Raw genomic sequence first — 16,270 nt, forward strand, 5'->3', positions numbered from 1 at the left:
GTGTATTTCGTGAAACACAAACCAGAAGAACCGTAATTATGGTAGGTGACCGTTCTGCTGGGGTAAACATTTTTGTAGTCCTCTATAGGGGCTTTAGGTCAATTTTCTGTTCCTTAGCTGTTTATTTTTTGCACTATTAGGAACAATGATGTCTGATTAAGGTACTTGGCCTAAGGCTACATGCCCACCTCTTCATTCTTTTTGTAATTTTTGTGTTCAGATTAAAGACGGTAATTTGGCCAAGGGCTATCGTTCACCAGCTTCATTTGTAACATTACATTTCCTCCTGGCCTGGGTCATTTTTCACTACCCACGTTTAGGTCAGTCTGCACTAAAAGCTAATGACCCTGCATAACAGTAAAATGCTTTCTCAATGTAAAATACCGCTCCAGAGGCGTGAACTCTACATTAGTAATATTGTGAGTCATTGTGGAATGTGAGGTGGTGGAAGTAACAGTGCCTGTACATATTCTTGTGATTTTTGATGGTGGACATAATGCATGCATGTGTGCATGTGAAGCTGGATGACTGGAGGTGTGTTTTGTTATCTGTTAAATGCCCAGTCACTTTAAACCTCTTACTGCAATTACTGCAGTTACAGTAAAACAGAACTGAACAGAAAAATAAATACAGCCTTAATACTCATTTATTAATTCATTTCATGCAGCCAAAATTAAGAAATGATATACATCAGTAGAATTTGATATAATTTCTTGACAGACAACAGATACAGACAGATAATAGATCCTAACATATACAGAAACATGCCTGTTGAGCTGCGCTGGTGGAATGCAGGTGCTGCAGGTCAATATCATTCCTGTAGAAAAAGCTGCCTGTAGGGTACGTTCTACATTTTACAACATCCTCAGACCACAGCCTGAGATTTCAGACAGCCGACCAGCACCGCAAAGAAACAGCAACACCGTAAAGTTATGTATTATGTATTATATATTATTATTAGTAGTGGTATGTCTATTGGGGCATCAGTTATTGTGATGTTTCTGGAAACATCAGCAGATGCTTAGAGAGATAATATAATATGATAATAGAAACAATTTTTCTTTCAATACATTTTAGACAAACCCTAACTCTGAACACAATAAATGCAAAAAGGTTGGTGCTTCATCGTTGCCGATTACAAGATCAAATAATTTTTTTTTTGTTGTTTGTTTTTTTGTCAGTTTTGTTCCCCTTTTCTCCCAGTTTGGTTCTACCAATTAACCCACCCGTTCGTAGCTCGCACTAGCACTAGCAATGCTCCTGACAAAAGAAGGGTAAGGACTTAATAAGGCAAATTCAGCTATCACTTCCTTCCATGCCAACCTCCTCAGAGGAAAGCACTGGCCAACATCACTTTAAGTATGATGAGGGGGGAGAGCGCCATCTACCCAGCCAGAGAGAGCATAGCCAATTGGGGGGGTATTATAGTTGCTCTCCCTCTGTATCATCCGTTTATGTTATTTTGGTTAAAGAGTGAGATGTTTCTGCTGGCCTCCATCACACCCACACGTGTGGCCATTCCTCACCTGGACAGGCTGCCTCCACACACTCATCAATCAACACACACCTCTCTCTGTCACTTCTACCGAGGCAGTTTAACTGCGTCCTGGCCTCACTGTGCCTCAGGTTCACCCCAGACATCGGGGCTATGTCAGGTCATGCAGAGCAATTTGCTGCCAGGTTCCTCTATCTTTACCGCTCTCTCAACTTCTGTCTCACACCTTCCACAGCTCGTCGGCCCACTCACAGTTGTAGGCAAGGGATCGCTTGGTTATCAGTCCATGAACTGAACACATTCGCAGCCTTTAGGGCAGTGTGAGGGTAGTCATTTTAGTTGGGGTCAAGGAATAGTTGTCAATAAAAAGTGTCCAGGCCTATATTTTTGGTATTATATATACAGTGACACAACTGACCCAGTTGCAGGAGCATGTTTATTAGTTAAAGAGTAGAATCTGGTGTGTCAGATGTTAGGGAAAGCGCAAAAATGTGCATAGCATTATCAGTCCCCAGTACGCTGCTTCTAACAAGTACAATAACTGGTAAATGCAGCCTCTACCCACTTATCAGTCACCACACACCATCACAGCATTTCCAAAGTAGATAGTTTGGAATAAAAAAAAATCAATAAGTCATGTAAAGTCAACACACCCCATCTGCTAAAACAACACCATTAAACCCAGAAAGAGCAAGGACAGTGTATGTAGATTCTCCATGGTTCTTTGAGCAAATGCCATAGAAGAAACCTCTTTTGGTTTAATAAAGAACCAGGTTTAAAGATCTGTGAGTATGAATAACCTAATCAGGGAACCCTCTACATTAACAATCACAGCAGCAACACGTCCCATCAACTACAATATGAACAGTACAGGAAATGAGTGTAGGCTGATTTGGACAGTTGATAACATTAGCAAACAGGCCTCTACAGTAATATTCAGATACAGACTTAAATTGTACATCTTAACTGAATCACTCACTGTGAAACTACAACATATAGTAACAGCTTTTCCTTAAAGACTGTCCATGTTTCTGCTAGAATATGTGAAGGTGCACCAACAACTTTTCGACTATTATATTGGCAATGTCGCAAAGTCAAGGATTTTCAACATTTCAATCATTTCAAGAAATTTCCAAAAAAATGAGCTTGAGACTTCAGAGTTTACCGCAGCTGGTTTGGCAATTCTTTACTGGTGTTTTATAACTAAAGCATGTCTCAAAAAGGTCCAATCCCTACTATGAAAAAAACTGCAGACTAAGACAGTCTGAAACAAAGGTAAGAAGAATAAAGGACCCCAGTGCTAGTTCTGAAAGAGCTCCCGGTCTCAAACAAGTGAAAAATAAAATATACTTGCCTAGCTGAAAAAATCAAATATTGGGAGTGTTCGGTACAGTGCTTGCTTGAAAGCTGTGAAACTAAAGAGACTAAAGAGACATTTGTAAACAAAACAGGTTTCTCACACCGGAGAAGTTGCGACTACACAAAGTTCAAACTGCTGCTTAGAGAGTTGCCCATATTGGCTTGTCATTTGAGGTCCAGTAGTTCCTGCCAAGCTCATTAGATTCCAGCGCCACCCCTCATCATGTTTTTGCGGAACCTCACCTCTTCCGTTACAACCAATTATAAGCCAAGCTCTGCAAAAGAAGAGAAATGGGATGATTTAGGACATAAAGGGTTTCTAACTAGGAGCGATTCTATGGGTGAGCCAGCAGCGGTGATGAAAGCTCTGTGAATGAGCGGGTGCGTGAAGCACGGCATCCATCTGCCTTCCACACACTGGTCATTTCTCCCGCTCCCCCGCAATTATGATCAACCGTCTATTCAGCCGCAACATGGCAATCAGAGGCCCAAGAAGCCACTTAGTTTGGCTGCTGCCGGCCCACAGCTCTTCTCTTCTTATTTTGACGTCCGGGTTGGGACATTACACCGGGGGAGTCATTCAAAAGGGTCACTCCCTTGAATCAGAAGATAACTAAAGTGCCAGATCAGGAGATGGTTGTGGGCTCACAGCTGCCTCAGGAAACAGCCGATCTAAAAGGTGCAATTCAATGTAGCCAAAACACTTTCTGAACTGAAAGGCGTGTCATATATAGAGTTGACAATGTGCAGTTTGTTGGGATGATTCCAATGACAGGCTTGAGGTGATTGGGCCCCAGCAAGGATTCTCTTTCTCTTTCCCTTCACAGCAGGGTTTTTTGGTTGCAAGACTAGGCTACAGTTCATGACTAGAGGCTTTTTTTTTTTAAAAGTGTTTTGAAAAGACACTTTTTAAACGTCTTGAAAATGTTTCAGAACAAATTGACACTTTAAAATCATCAAATAAATCTGTTAAACAGTTTTCTTTTGCAGATTTCGTGTACATAAAGATGAAGCAGCTCCAGTTCTCATATAAACAGTTAGAGATTCAGGGAAAGGTTCAGCTTCTGGTCAAGGCAGACATGCCACTGATATACCAAGAAGAGACTTTGGGCATCTGTGAGTTACCCAGAGCCTGTGAGTTGCTCGGGGTAAGGTCTGGTATATTCATGCATTTGAATGTAAATTTCCTTTACAATGCATTGCAGCCATACAGAAGCCGTGCTGATTCAGAGCAACATGTCAGATACCAAATGAAGTGCTACTCTTAGGCCGGAATGCCACATAAGGAAGGCATATAATAAAATGCTGCCTGCCCGGCAGGTGGCCCAAACTTTAAATCACCCTGCGGTTATTTTCCTTTATTGACTCAAGCAGCGTAGACTGGGGTTGTGGTATGCCCATTTGTCATGCTGAACTTATGAAAAAAACTAGAATTGAGCCAAGAGCCTCCAGAAACGTAGCCACCGGCCTGCCTGCCAACAGGGTGTGTTTATGCCTGTGTTTTTGGCTAATCAAAGCATTGAGTCTTCCACCAGAGTCAGAATTGTGGCTGCAGGAGGAAATAGGACGAGATGCGCATAACATGAAAGAGGTTTGCTCTCGTAGATTCACTTATTTTCATGGAATCCTCTTCTGCGGTGGAGCTGACCTCAGGGGATGCACCTTCAAAGAGGAACGTCCGTCACTCACAAACACTCTCTCAAACACACACAGAGCTGGGCAAACCTGTGGATGTTTGAAAGGCACTTTGTAGCTCAGATGAGACGGGTGTTGTTTTGTAGTAAGTGAAAGACAGAAGTTTGAGGCCTGTTTGTTGCTGTGATGAGGAGCCTGCAGAGACAGAGGAAACAGCTGAGGGGAGACCAGAAGAGACGTAGATAAAATAAGGAATAAAGACGAAGGGAATATTGATGATAATAAAAATAGATTTCATTGCTAAAATCTTATTGGCTGAGCCATGTTCAAAGTTTTTAAAAAAAAATTTCATTTCATTTCATTTCATACATCTTAGACACATCACTTTAGTAAAAATGACAATTAGCTAACTAGCCTATTTCATTGTAATCAAATCATACTAACTAACAGACAGTAAGAGCTAAATGAGTCCTAGCTAACAGCACTATATTTGGGTTTTTAGGGGTTTTTCAGGTTTCCCTATATGAACCAGGCCTTGTAACCACAAAAGTAAGCAAATATCCATCCTATGCTAGCAACGCTAAAAGCAGCATTCCAGATAACTGCACACCATCCTGTTAGGAGGAATAATTACAAAGCATAATAAAAATCTGATTAAGGTATAACTAAGCTAACTTTATGTCTAGACATGTTTTTTTCTGTGTGAACCATCACAGTGCCTTAAGGTAACATAGTCGATGAAGGTGGAGCTTATCAGATTATTCACAAGCTCACCATACAAGGAAAAAGCAAGTTTTATTCTAGGTCCAAATAACAGGGTTGAAAGTACATTGAAAGTAAGGAAACTGCAACACAGACCTGCTTAGAAAATTGTTGGAAAAAAAAATTAGCCAGTTGTGGACCAATGTGGACCAATTCTGAGCAAGCACCTGTAAAAAGTATTTAATCAGTTTAAGGCATTTGTGTAAACACGGGATAGAAGCCCACTTGCAAAAATTTGAACATCTCTAAACATCCCCTATAGGAACTACCACAGCTCAGTTTCCACTGAGTTTCTACCCTCAGGAGAAACAGCTGGGCAGGCTAATGCTATGTTTATTTATTTCAATGACGAGCTAGGCAGAGCTCTGTCAATCCTTTTTAATATTTATTCAATATGGAAAAAAGTACAAGGTTGCAAAAACTCTGTTCCCCTGCTACACACATCAAAGGTCATGCTTATACACCAGTCAGTCATAACATTAGTACCACTTCCTAATATTGAGTAGGTCCACTTGTATCGCCACAACACATCTGACCATTCAAGGCATGGACTCCACAAGACCTCTGAAGGCATCCCGTGGTATTTGGCACCATGCCTTCAGCATCAGATACTTGTAAGCCCTGTAGGTTGTGAGGTGGGGCCTCCATTGATCACATCAATGAGCCTTAGGTGGCCTTGACCCTGCCTCTGGTTCCACTGTTGGTAGGTACTGACCATTGCTTACTAAAAAAAAAAAACACACAAGACCTGCCTGATGTTTTGGTAATTTCCCATGTTTCTATTCATCGGTCCAAGAGCCATCATAATTTGGCCCTTGTCAAAGTGGCTCAGATCCTTATGCTTGACCAGTTTTCCTGCTTTTAACATGTCATGTTCAAGAACTGACACTTCATTTGCTGTTCACCTTGGTCGATCAGTGTGAGCGATTTCATAGAACTGCTTTTGCTGCATGAAGGTTTGTAATAGAGATGTGTGAGTATGAAGAACATTTCAAAGGTCTAAAGAACCTTCACTTGATGGTCACACATCTCTATAGCAAACATGGTTCTTCATGGTCTTTATGGAACTGAAAGTGGTTCTTCTATGGCATTGCTTAAAGAGATGCACATGGCTTGCTCTCATGGCTTACTGCTTGATATTAGCATGGCCCTATTGTGATCCTTTATCCTTTATGAAGGCTTCACCTCTGTTCCACAAAGAAGCAGAAACAACACTTGTTAACGTTGCTTTTCTGAAAACCTGTGGGAGTAAATAGGTAGAAGAGGCTGGCCTACTGTCTCTGCACTATGCACTTATGTCACACATGACTGCAAGCTGGAGGCCGACAGACAGCCTGACTCACTGCACTCACAAAAATTATTTGTTAGCAAGTGTAATCCTTTTAAATGTAGTCTAAATATTGGCTATTTCTCATTTTGAGACCAGTATAGAAATATTCAAGTGAGTCCATGATCTAATTTCTAAGATATTTTTACTTGTTTAAAGTTATTTTATCTACTAGAAAAGTCTTATTCCTCTGGCAGATAAAATAGTAGGTAGTTCAGCTTTTCTCAAAAAAAACTGTGTGAAGCAAACTAAATTATCTGACAAGGGATTATGAAATTTTCAGTAGATAAAATTAATTACAAATAAGTTGAATAATCCTAAAATCTGACCAGCTTTCACTTTGCCCTGCCTGCATTAAATAAATCTACTATGTAAAGGTAGCTTGACAGCACAGTGCATGCCCTTCAGCTAAATGTGCTGGCAAACCGAAGCAGAAAATATCTAATTCGTAAGTTATTAATCTTTAATTCCTCCGTGTCAGTGTGATATCAATGCTTCGTCTCAAGTGGAATTGGGTTTATCTGTACATGGGCCTCCTGATCTATAATGCTCATCTTAGGTCACCCAGAGGAACCCAACGCTCCTGTGTGGAACCCAACGTGAATACATGATTAAGCAGTCAGAATTCATGATGGATGCAATCGGTGCGTCAATATCACAACCAGGTCAGTCAGAGCACCTCTGAGAGGAGAGAAGCATCTGAAGGAGAAAAAGTGAAATGAAGGCATTAGCCGTTATCAGAGTCTTTCTAAACCAACATCATTTAAAAGTTTTGTTACAGTAGTAGTAAATTGTTCTCCTCTGGGCTCACTACAAATAGTTCTATATAGCACCCAAAATAAATCCCACTGCTCAGGCAGTTAACCCTAAGTCAAGAGTGTAGTTTACAGCCACCAGTAGGTGTTCTGCATATGTGCATCTTATTCAAGTCTGCTGCAAAAGATGTTCAGTACTACTTGGGTTGGGCAGTCCATTATAGCAAGTAGTAGTTGCCATTACAACTGAAAGTATCTAGCACTCATTGCTGTATTAAAATGACTACTTTATTTGCTGTAGCCTGTTGAATATACTGTCTGTTGGCTTGTGCCTGTTAAATATGAACGTCTCCACAAGATACATTGTTCATCGCTACAGACGTTCATACGGGTTTTGCATTTCATCGTTTCTGGCGTCCTCACTATGATTCTAAAATGTGAAAAATAGTAAAAACTAAGAAAACCCTCCTCCATATGAACAACAAACACAGATTTTGAAAAGAGCTCACAGGTTTGTTTTTCTGTGTTATTCTTATCCCAACACTCCTACACCTGACCTTTTAAATCCCACTGCAGTCTCGTCAGGCTATCGCACATACAGGATTTATTAATTAGCCACAGATAAACTTCACAGCTCCCAACATGGCGCAAACGTGCAGCCTCTGTTACAGTTCCACTGACAACACACCAGCTGTGCCTTTTTGTGTGCATTGAATTGCATTTTAATATATGCTAACAGAAATGTTGTTTTCTTGTCTCTGTCAGTGAGTAGCCCTACCTCCGATGTTTTTAATTAGCCTGCCTGGCTCGGTGTGAAGAAGGTATTCCTCATCAGGAATGAAAGAGTTTGACTTGAATGAGATCTCTCAGGCCTTTGGATCAATCAGCGAGGCAGACAGGCTTTTTTGTAATGTTGTCGTCACACAACGTCTCAACCCTGTTTTCAACAAACCGTCCTCACTGTCACTGGTAAACAACTCTGCCTCCCCCCTTTTCTCTCTCTTCTCTTTTACACAGGGTCTCAAACCCATGGATCACAACGGGCTGTCAGATCCTTATGTTAAACTGCACCTGCTGCCTGGAGCCAGTAAAGTATGTACACCTTCTTTCTTACTATATATATAAATAAATATATATGGCCATCCCTGTTTGAATTGCATTTTATTGTTGATTTTTGCAATGAAAAGACAAACATAACGTCTGCACCAGATCATTATAAAAACTGCAAATGTAAAGGAACAGTTGATTTACATTAGTACAAAAACATTTCACTCATTAGTCCTTAATTGACTCGTTAGGACTGGTTGGGCATGTAAAGAATTGTCAGCTCGTAACAATTTTATTGCATCACTTTTCAAAGCTGCTACAACTCAGCATGGTTTCCTCTAAGCAGCTGGTGGAGAAAACAGGAGCTCTATAAAAGCTCTAAAAAGAAGCCACGTGATTCCAGCACCTAATTTTCACTGTCAGAAATGTCTAATAGCAGATAAGAGATAAGATATAGCAGTTCACACAGGAACTGTAAAAGTCGGGTCACAGGAGTCATGGTGCTCCGCTCCAATGTGCAACATTGCGTGCCCAAACATGACTCTAATGCTAGAGTCACCAGAAGGAAACTGTACCTGCAGCATCATCATCACAGACATCAGTGTGAGACAACATCTAGACCAAGCCTGAGAACTACCAGGCCACAATCACCAACAGCATGTTTTGGAAAATTAGGAACAGTATTTGTTGAAAAGAAAAGCCAGCTGTTAAGCATGGTGTGGATCTATTGTACACTGGCACAGGAAGCATTACAAAGATAGAAAGAATTCTTCTAAATGTCAGCACATTCTGAAAGCACTGGAAAAGACTAGCCACAAAAACATTTGCAAGCTGCCAAAGAGGGTACTTTTTCTTTCTCCTGTAACATTGCTGACAGAGATGACATATACATAAAATACATAGTGTATGGCTGTCATGGTTCATTTATTTTATGTGTGGTACGCAAACCGTTTAGTACACAGAGCAAATTGTTCCTAGCTTGTGTTTGTTATGAATGATGTAATTATGTATGATTTAAAGTATGCATCATAAACTCCCAACTGAGCCATTTCGCCCTATTTTAATGTTTTCTAATTTGAGTGAGACTGTGTGATTGCTCCACAGATAATTGCTTGCGGGAAGTGTCTTTTCTTCACTCTGAATCACACCAGTGTCAAGGTTTTATCCACCTGTGCTATCCTTGAAACAGTTGTGACCTGTGTAGTGCAATTTGTTAAATTCTGAAGTGTTCGACTTCACTTAATCTTTTCCTGCTATGTAGGGCACCTTATTTCATTAAGCAGCTCAGAGTGCTCCGTCACCACTTCTGCTTTTGTCACTTCAAGGGTTTTCCTAGCCTTTAATCAAATCCCCCCAGTGGTACCTGAGGATCGAGACGCTTCTTAAGCTTGTCACTGGCCATACTTCGGGTGCTACAAATCATTGTCGTGTCCTTTATTATAACTCATTTGTGCATGTTTTCTCCTTACTAGGCCTGCCAGCAATTCACTTAGCAGCAGACATCACAAAGAATCCTAATTCCACTGCTTATTCCAAACCGCAGTGAATTACATGACCTACAATAAAGCTGGAATCCCCTTCAGTGAGTTATTAAGTAATTGATTGGGAGAGAACGTTAGCATATGGAGATTTTTCATTAGAATCAGGAAGCCCCTCATAGATGAAACAAGGGCCAGATGTTGCTAGAGCCACATTAATCACTGTGTGTGGGAGTGTGTGCACAAGCGAAACAGCCAAAGAGAGGGGAAAAAAGAAAAAGTGGGTTTTATTAGAGATGCCTCGATCCAGGGAATTGAGATTGGGGCCGATATATTGTGGTGGTTCTTTGATTCTTTTTTTGTGTGTGTGTCTCTGTTTACACTGTTTAGTTACGCGGAACAAGCAGACCCAAGCTGCAGCAGTAAGAAGATGACAAAGCAGTTAAAATGTCTGCAGAGGAGAAATGTTTTACAGTGGAAAATAAAAATTACTAATATCACTAAAGGCAGCACCAGTCATTCAACACTATCAAGCCACTCAACACTATCAAACAACTCAAACTCAAACATATGGGTTCCTCTATTGTTCTTGGATAGAACATGGAGTTCTAGGTAAAATATTTAATGGATGTTCAACCTTTACTTTATGCAGAGATTCTTTAAAGAACCCAGCGTAAGGCAAATGTTCTAAACCCATTAAAGAGTTTCTTAGAACTGCATCTCCAAGCCAAGAACCATTCAAGAACCTTAATTTTTTTACACAGTGAGACATTAAGCCTAATAGGGTTAAACATCCCGCCATTCCGCTAAACATGCATGTGAAATGTGAGTGTGGGCTACTATCTTACTTTGAGTGACATATCGCCCAAAGCATGCAGAAAATCCCAGTCCCGCAATGTTTTGGACTGGAGAGTCATGACTGGGTATGACTGGGTAAAAACTACCATGAAACATTCCGCTTTACCAGTGGATATACCACATGTTATTATTTCATTTAAAACAGCAACTACCAGTGCTTAACATAACATTAACATATACATAAAAAATGATTGTTATATGTTTAAAAGAAAGCCATTTGTATCCAGTCAAAAGCTGCATGACTTCATCTTTAACATATGGTGACTTATGTGGTGCACTACACTGGGAGTAGGGAGCCACTTTTTTTATTAAATCATTAAATCTTTCAAAAAGCCAGTGTTAAACCAGGGTTAAATACCAGTGTTAAATGCACTGTAAAATTGGAATACACAAAGTCATTTCACTGTAATATTAATAAGCAGACACAAATACACAATCGGGAACAGGGAGTGGGACTAATCTATCAGGAACAGGCAGGCAGGATGACATAATAGGCTCCACGTGCAACGCGCATTGGAATACATAAGGACAACAGACACAGCAGATCTGCTAAACAGCTACAGGGGGGTGGGGTTGTAACATAACCTCTGATTTATTATTATTATTAATCTGCATGGAAAGATCATCCATGACCATCCATATTTTGATGTCATTGTGACCATCCAACCATCCATACTTTGATGTCATTGTGACATTCTTTAGGCCACAGAGGAAAATAATATATGTTGCATATTGTCAACATAATAGTCAAAGTATATGTCAATCATTCTTCATTTGCCCCAGTGGTAACATATATAAAGATAATGAAATGCTGTAGTGTTTTGGCTGCTTTGTGCACAGTTGACATGCTCCACAATACAGATAAACTGATCTATACTCCTAAAATCAGGTTCTTCTGTGTTTTTTTAGATAATGTTTTTTATAAAGAAGATATGTATAGGTGTATGTATAGGTAAATGTTACGTTTTGGGTGTAAAAATAAATTTAGAACTGCCTGGTTTAGTTCTCACAGTTTAAGCTATTTTTAATATCACTATAATACCACTATTACTGCAAACAATGTGTACATTAAACTGACATAAAACTGTAAGATCCTTGTGCTTGTGCACCCTGACGCATTCCACTAAAGGAATTTAGTAAAGGCAGCAATCCCCCTTTACATTTTACGGTTGGGTTCCTCACTTGACTTGTACAGTTCCTTCATTGGAACAGGGGTAATCAGACTTCAGAGTGGCCACTGCTTCTTTTTCTGCTTTGTGGTATATGTTTGTATATCTGAACACTTCCTCTAATGCCCCTGTCTTCTGTCTTGTGTTTAGGCCAATAAGCTCCGGACCAAGACTCTCCGCAACACCCTCAACCCAGTCTGGAGCGAGACGCTGACCTACTACGGCATCACTGATGAGGATATGGTCCGCAAAACACTCAGGTACACACGCGGGTCTTCCTTAGTCTGCCTACCAGTGTCAGATTTAGGTATAAGTGATATATAAGCAGCCTAGTTATCACATGTGATATGGACCATAATGGTACTGGTTAAATAATTCAAACCTAACTTTCATCTTGCACCTTTAAATATATAAAAGCAACATTCCTAAAATATGACTGGCAACCAGACAATAGAGCTTAAAACTGAATACTTTTAGCCTGTGCTTTTCTAATCAGTCTACAGGTCATCATGCTCTGTGGCTAAAATACCGCTCAATAGCGAGGGCTTTGTTTGTTCAGGCTGCTGGGTTAATCTTCTCTTAATGGTAGGGGGTTGGTTGTGTGCATCCATCAGCCACTGATACATGCTGGAGGATGCTAATGTTCTTTACCGTGTAATCTTTAGTGGTTTTAATCAGCACGCTGAGTTTCCATGCAGGCTGTACAATCAGGCTCTGTGTTAAATGCCACAACTGATATGTTTACTACCTAGGGCTATGAGTTTAATCCATGTATTTTTGATCGTGCATGTGGTTTTTGAGCGTGTTTATTGATCTGTGTATTACATATTTGGGTATCTTCTTTGCAAACCCTTTTTTTATTGTAACTATTTCTATCAGACTCGAGATGAGATATGCACGAAATGTGCCTTAAGGCAGTCTCAATATGCTCTCGCAGTGCATTTAAAATGAACGTTACATGGGCTAAGGCTGTGGCTAATTACACAGTACTGCTAATGCACATGTAAAGCCTAGGTTTGGGTGATGTTAAACAGAATATTACATCAGTTACATTTCCCATGTGTCTGCGATCCTCCTGTATTTTGCTGTATATTCCTTTAAATGTATATGTATGGTGCAGACAACCGAATTAACACATCCATTTCATTGATGCTACAGTTAAAAGGTTTGAAATCATCATCATCAGATTTTTTATATTAAAATAATTATATATATTTCAGCCATATATTTAAAAAGAAAAAGGAAATGTCAGGTGTGACCAGAATAATAAACAGAGCTGAAGCAATGAAGTTAATATTCAAACTAATGTTTGGTTAATAAGTGGGGATCAAATGTCGAGCCAGAAAACTGGACAAAAATATTCTTAATTAATAATTAGGCCACTCAAATATCTATGTTTGTGTTGTTTAATACTAGATCACATGAGTGTATTGAATCTAAATTTATTCCAGGTTTTTGAATGGTTGTGTGAACAGCACACACTTGTGTTCTAGTTTCGTAGGTAACACGTCATAACATAAGACCTGAGCAATATATCTAATTATAATGAATATTATAAATATCATGGTATTTCCTACTTAAAAGATCAGGATTCTTAATAATATTGGCCGACCCAAAAACCACAAGAAAGCAAACCCCTACTTCTGCACTCTGTTGCAACACTGATGTGCCTACATGCTGTCTAGTATGATTTTTTTAACAATGATGACAAATGTGAAATATATTGTTTAATGTGTAATTGAAAATATAATGTTGAAATATAATGTTATTGTATAACTCAATAATTTTGTAAGCTCAACACATGCATTTGCTGGTGTGAGTACTCTTTAAATGACATACAAAATTGACTGTGTGCTGATAGCACCTCCTGTTGGAGGAGAACCTTCAGACTACAAAAACAAGCACATTTGCAAAGCCATGCTCATGTGGTTTGCCATATTATGTTACAATAAGAAGCTCTGAATTATTAATGTGATGTAACCAATTGTTTTAAGGGAAAAGAAATGAAGTATTAAATCTTCTTTATACTTCATATGATATAGAGAACAATTCAAAGTTGAATTAGTGCTCAGTTGTCGTTCCAGACATGTCGGTAATCACCTCTTAAGCATTGTCCTAATATTAGATGTCTATCACCGCCAATAAAAGATTGCATTGTCCTGTTGTCCAGGCCTACGTGTGCAATAATTTGCAGTATAGAATGCTTCTTTTTTGCAACTAAAGCTGGAATTTCTGGCCCCCAGTGTCTTTCAGTATGCTTTCAAATATCATACCAAATGAAGCTTAAAGAATCAGCAGTGTGGATGCACTGGGCTTAACCCTCATTGAACTGTGATGTGGGTTACTGTGAGTTTTATGTGTTTTGTTATGTGCGGTCGGTCCAATTTCCAAACTGCTCCTCTATTTATATCAGCTCTATTGTGTACTAGTAATTGACATTCTTAAAGTCTGGAAACCAGGCTCACGCAACATACTTTCCTCATTCAGTAAATGTTAGGTTACTCTTTACAGGAAACTGTATGAACATCTCCCTTAAAAAGTAGCAGACTATGTATAAAAATGAATTTGCCATATTCTCATACCAGCCAATAAAACCCATTAGCAAGCAGCATAGTATTCACAGCTAACCGGGGACCTGTTTCTGCTGTATGATCATGAACTATTGATTGAGGCCTCAGTTCTATGCCCATAACAATTAATATTCATCATTCTTATTGGAAAAGCAATCACTCCAATATATTGATTGTCTTTAAGCAGAGAAGGCAGAGGCATTTGTTTTCAAGTCAGAAGCAATCTCTGGGCCTTTCACACTTGTTCATAATGCCTTTCATCCTGACGTAACGGTAATGCTATATGCCATTGATTCTGGAATGGCACTGACTGTAGCAAAACTGAAGTGTTGCATTGAATGGATTTGAACCGCAGCAGCAGTAGTGAGAGCGCTGCAGGCTTTGTCATTTTCCAGCTCATTCTTTGTACTGAACTAAAAGGAAAACTATAACCTATGGCTTTCACATCTTTGCTTTTCTTACAGTATTGTTTAATGCCAAAGTTTGGAATCTCCCGTCAGTAATCATTTGGTTTAACTCTTACAATTTTAGATTGACAGTAAAATAAAATACTGAAAGGCATTTCAAGCATTTTGAGAAACAAACAAAGGCTTTTTTCAAACTATAGGATGAATCGCCCTGAAGAGATACAGTTCGATTAGTGTGGTCAGGCTGTTGATGCATTTGCCAACATATTCACTTCATTTGTAGGGGTGCAATGATACACTCAGTCTCAGAACTCACAGAACTCACAGAGGCTCACAGAGTTCACAATTTAATATTCTTATGATATTTTGAATGAAATTTGAATGACGACTGTATGTGTGTTGATTCATCATCTATGATAAAATTAGAGCCGGGAGGTGGGATTGTTGATTGGTATTTGAACGATATAAATGCATCAAATATTACCATTAATAACATTCTTTTCTCAGCAGTGCGCTTCAGCGTGTTTTTGCGGTGCAGTATCACAGTTTGACCGATGCATTGTTATGCTCTCATACATTGGTTGCCACAGAAACAATGCATGAGGGATTATGCTAACTAGGGAGGGAGCAGGCAAAGCGTAGCTAACCGCGCACATTTATGAGCTTAGATGTGGATGTGTTCTTTTACTTAAAGACTGTAACTAACAAGCAGGAGCATAATACTAATTAGTGCCTTTATTGTCATTACACTTATACACTACAGTAAAACACAAAGCTGGGACAGAGCACATGGTGATATGGCACCCCTAAAGCAGAAAGTGGTCAGGGCCTTGCTCAGAGGCCCAATAGTGACTGCTTAGCAAACCAGCACAGCAAACCCACAACCCTGTCATCTGACCCTGAACAGAATAGGATGTTGTAGCAGTCCATCCTGGTCAGCAGATAACAATAGCTAACAGGGAAATGGGCAGTGATATTCAGAGATAGGTTAAAAGGGCCTATATGTTACATTTTTGCCTCTACTTGTAGCTTCTATATGGGTTCATGTCTCAAAAACAGTCATCATTAATATTTGTAAACTTCACTTTATGGCCCTAGAAGTAAACAGATTGGGTTTGTTACTGTACCTGTTAATAGTGAAATATATACAATACCTCTGTTCATGCTGAACACCCCTTATAACATCTGAATTAATGGGTGGGCTAAAATGCTGTGGGGATGAATAGGTGAGTGTATGGTAATGTGTTTCAGAGACATTTCAGAGTCTATCTGTCAGTACTGTATAAATATTAAATTTATTAAATGAAGATTAAAGAAGCAGCACTGTGTATACACTCTTCCAACATGTGTTTTGTTATGTGCGGTCGGTCCAATTTCCAACTGCTCCTCTATTTATATCAACTCTATT

General features: G+C 39.5%; 1 protein-coding gene across 3 annotated transcripts in view; it reads left to right on the forward strand.

Moving 5' to 3' along the window:
• The window catches only part of doc2b (double C2-like domains, beta), a 228,954-nt gene that overhangs the window by 180,188 nt on the left and 32,496 nt on the right, over window positions 1-16,270 (forward strand). For all 3 annotated transcript variants that reach the window (XM_072674602.1, XM_072674610.1, XM_072674618.1), the window contains 2 exons: window positions 8,351-8,425; window positions 12,036-12,145. In XM_072674602.1, the coding sequence (XP_072530703.1) occupies window positions 8,351-8,425; window positions 12,036-12,145 (185 nt within the window). The remainder of the gene's footprint in view (window positions 1-8,350; window positions 8,426-12,035; window positions 12,146-16,270) is intronic.

Source organism: Salminus brasiliensis, chromosome 1 (assembly GCF_030463535.1).
Source record: "Salminus brasiliensis chromosome 1, fSalBra1.hap2, whole genome shotgun sequence".
Lineage (NCBI taxonomy): Eukaryota > Metazoa > Chordata > Actinopteri > Characiformes > Bryconidae > Salminus > Salminus brasiliensis.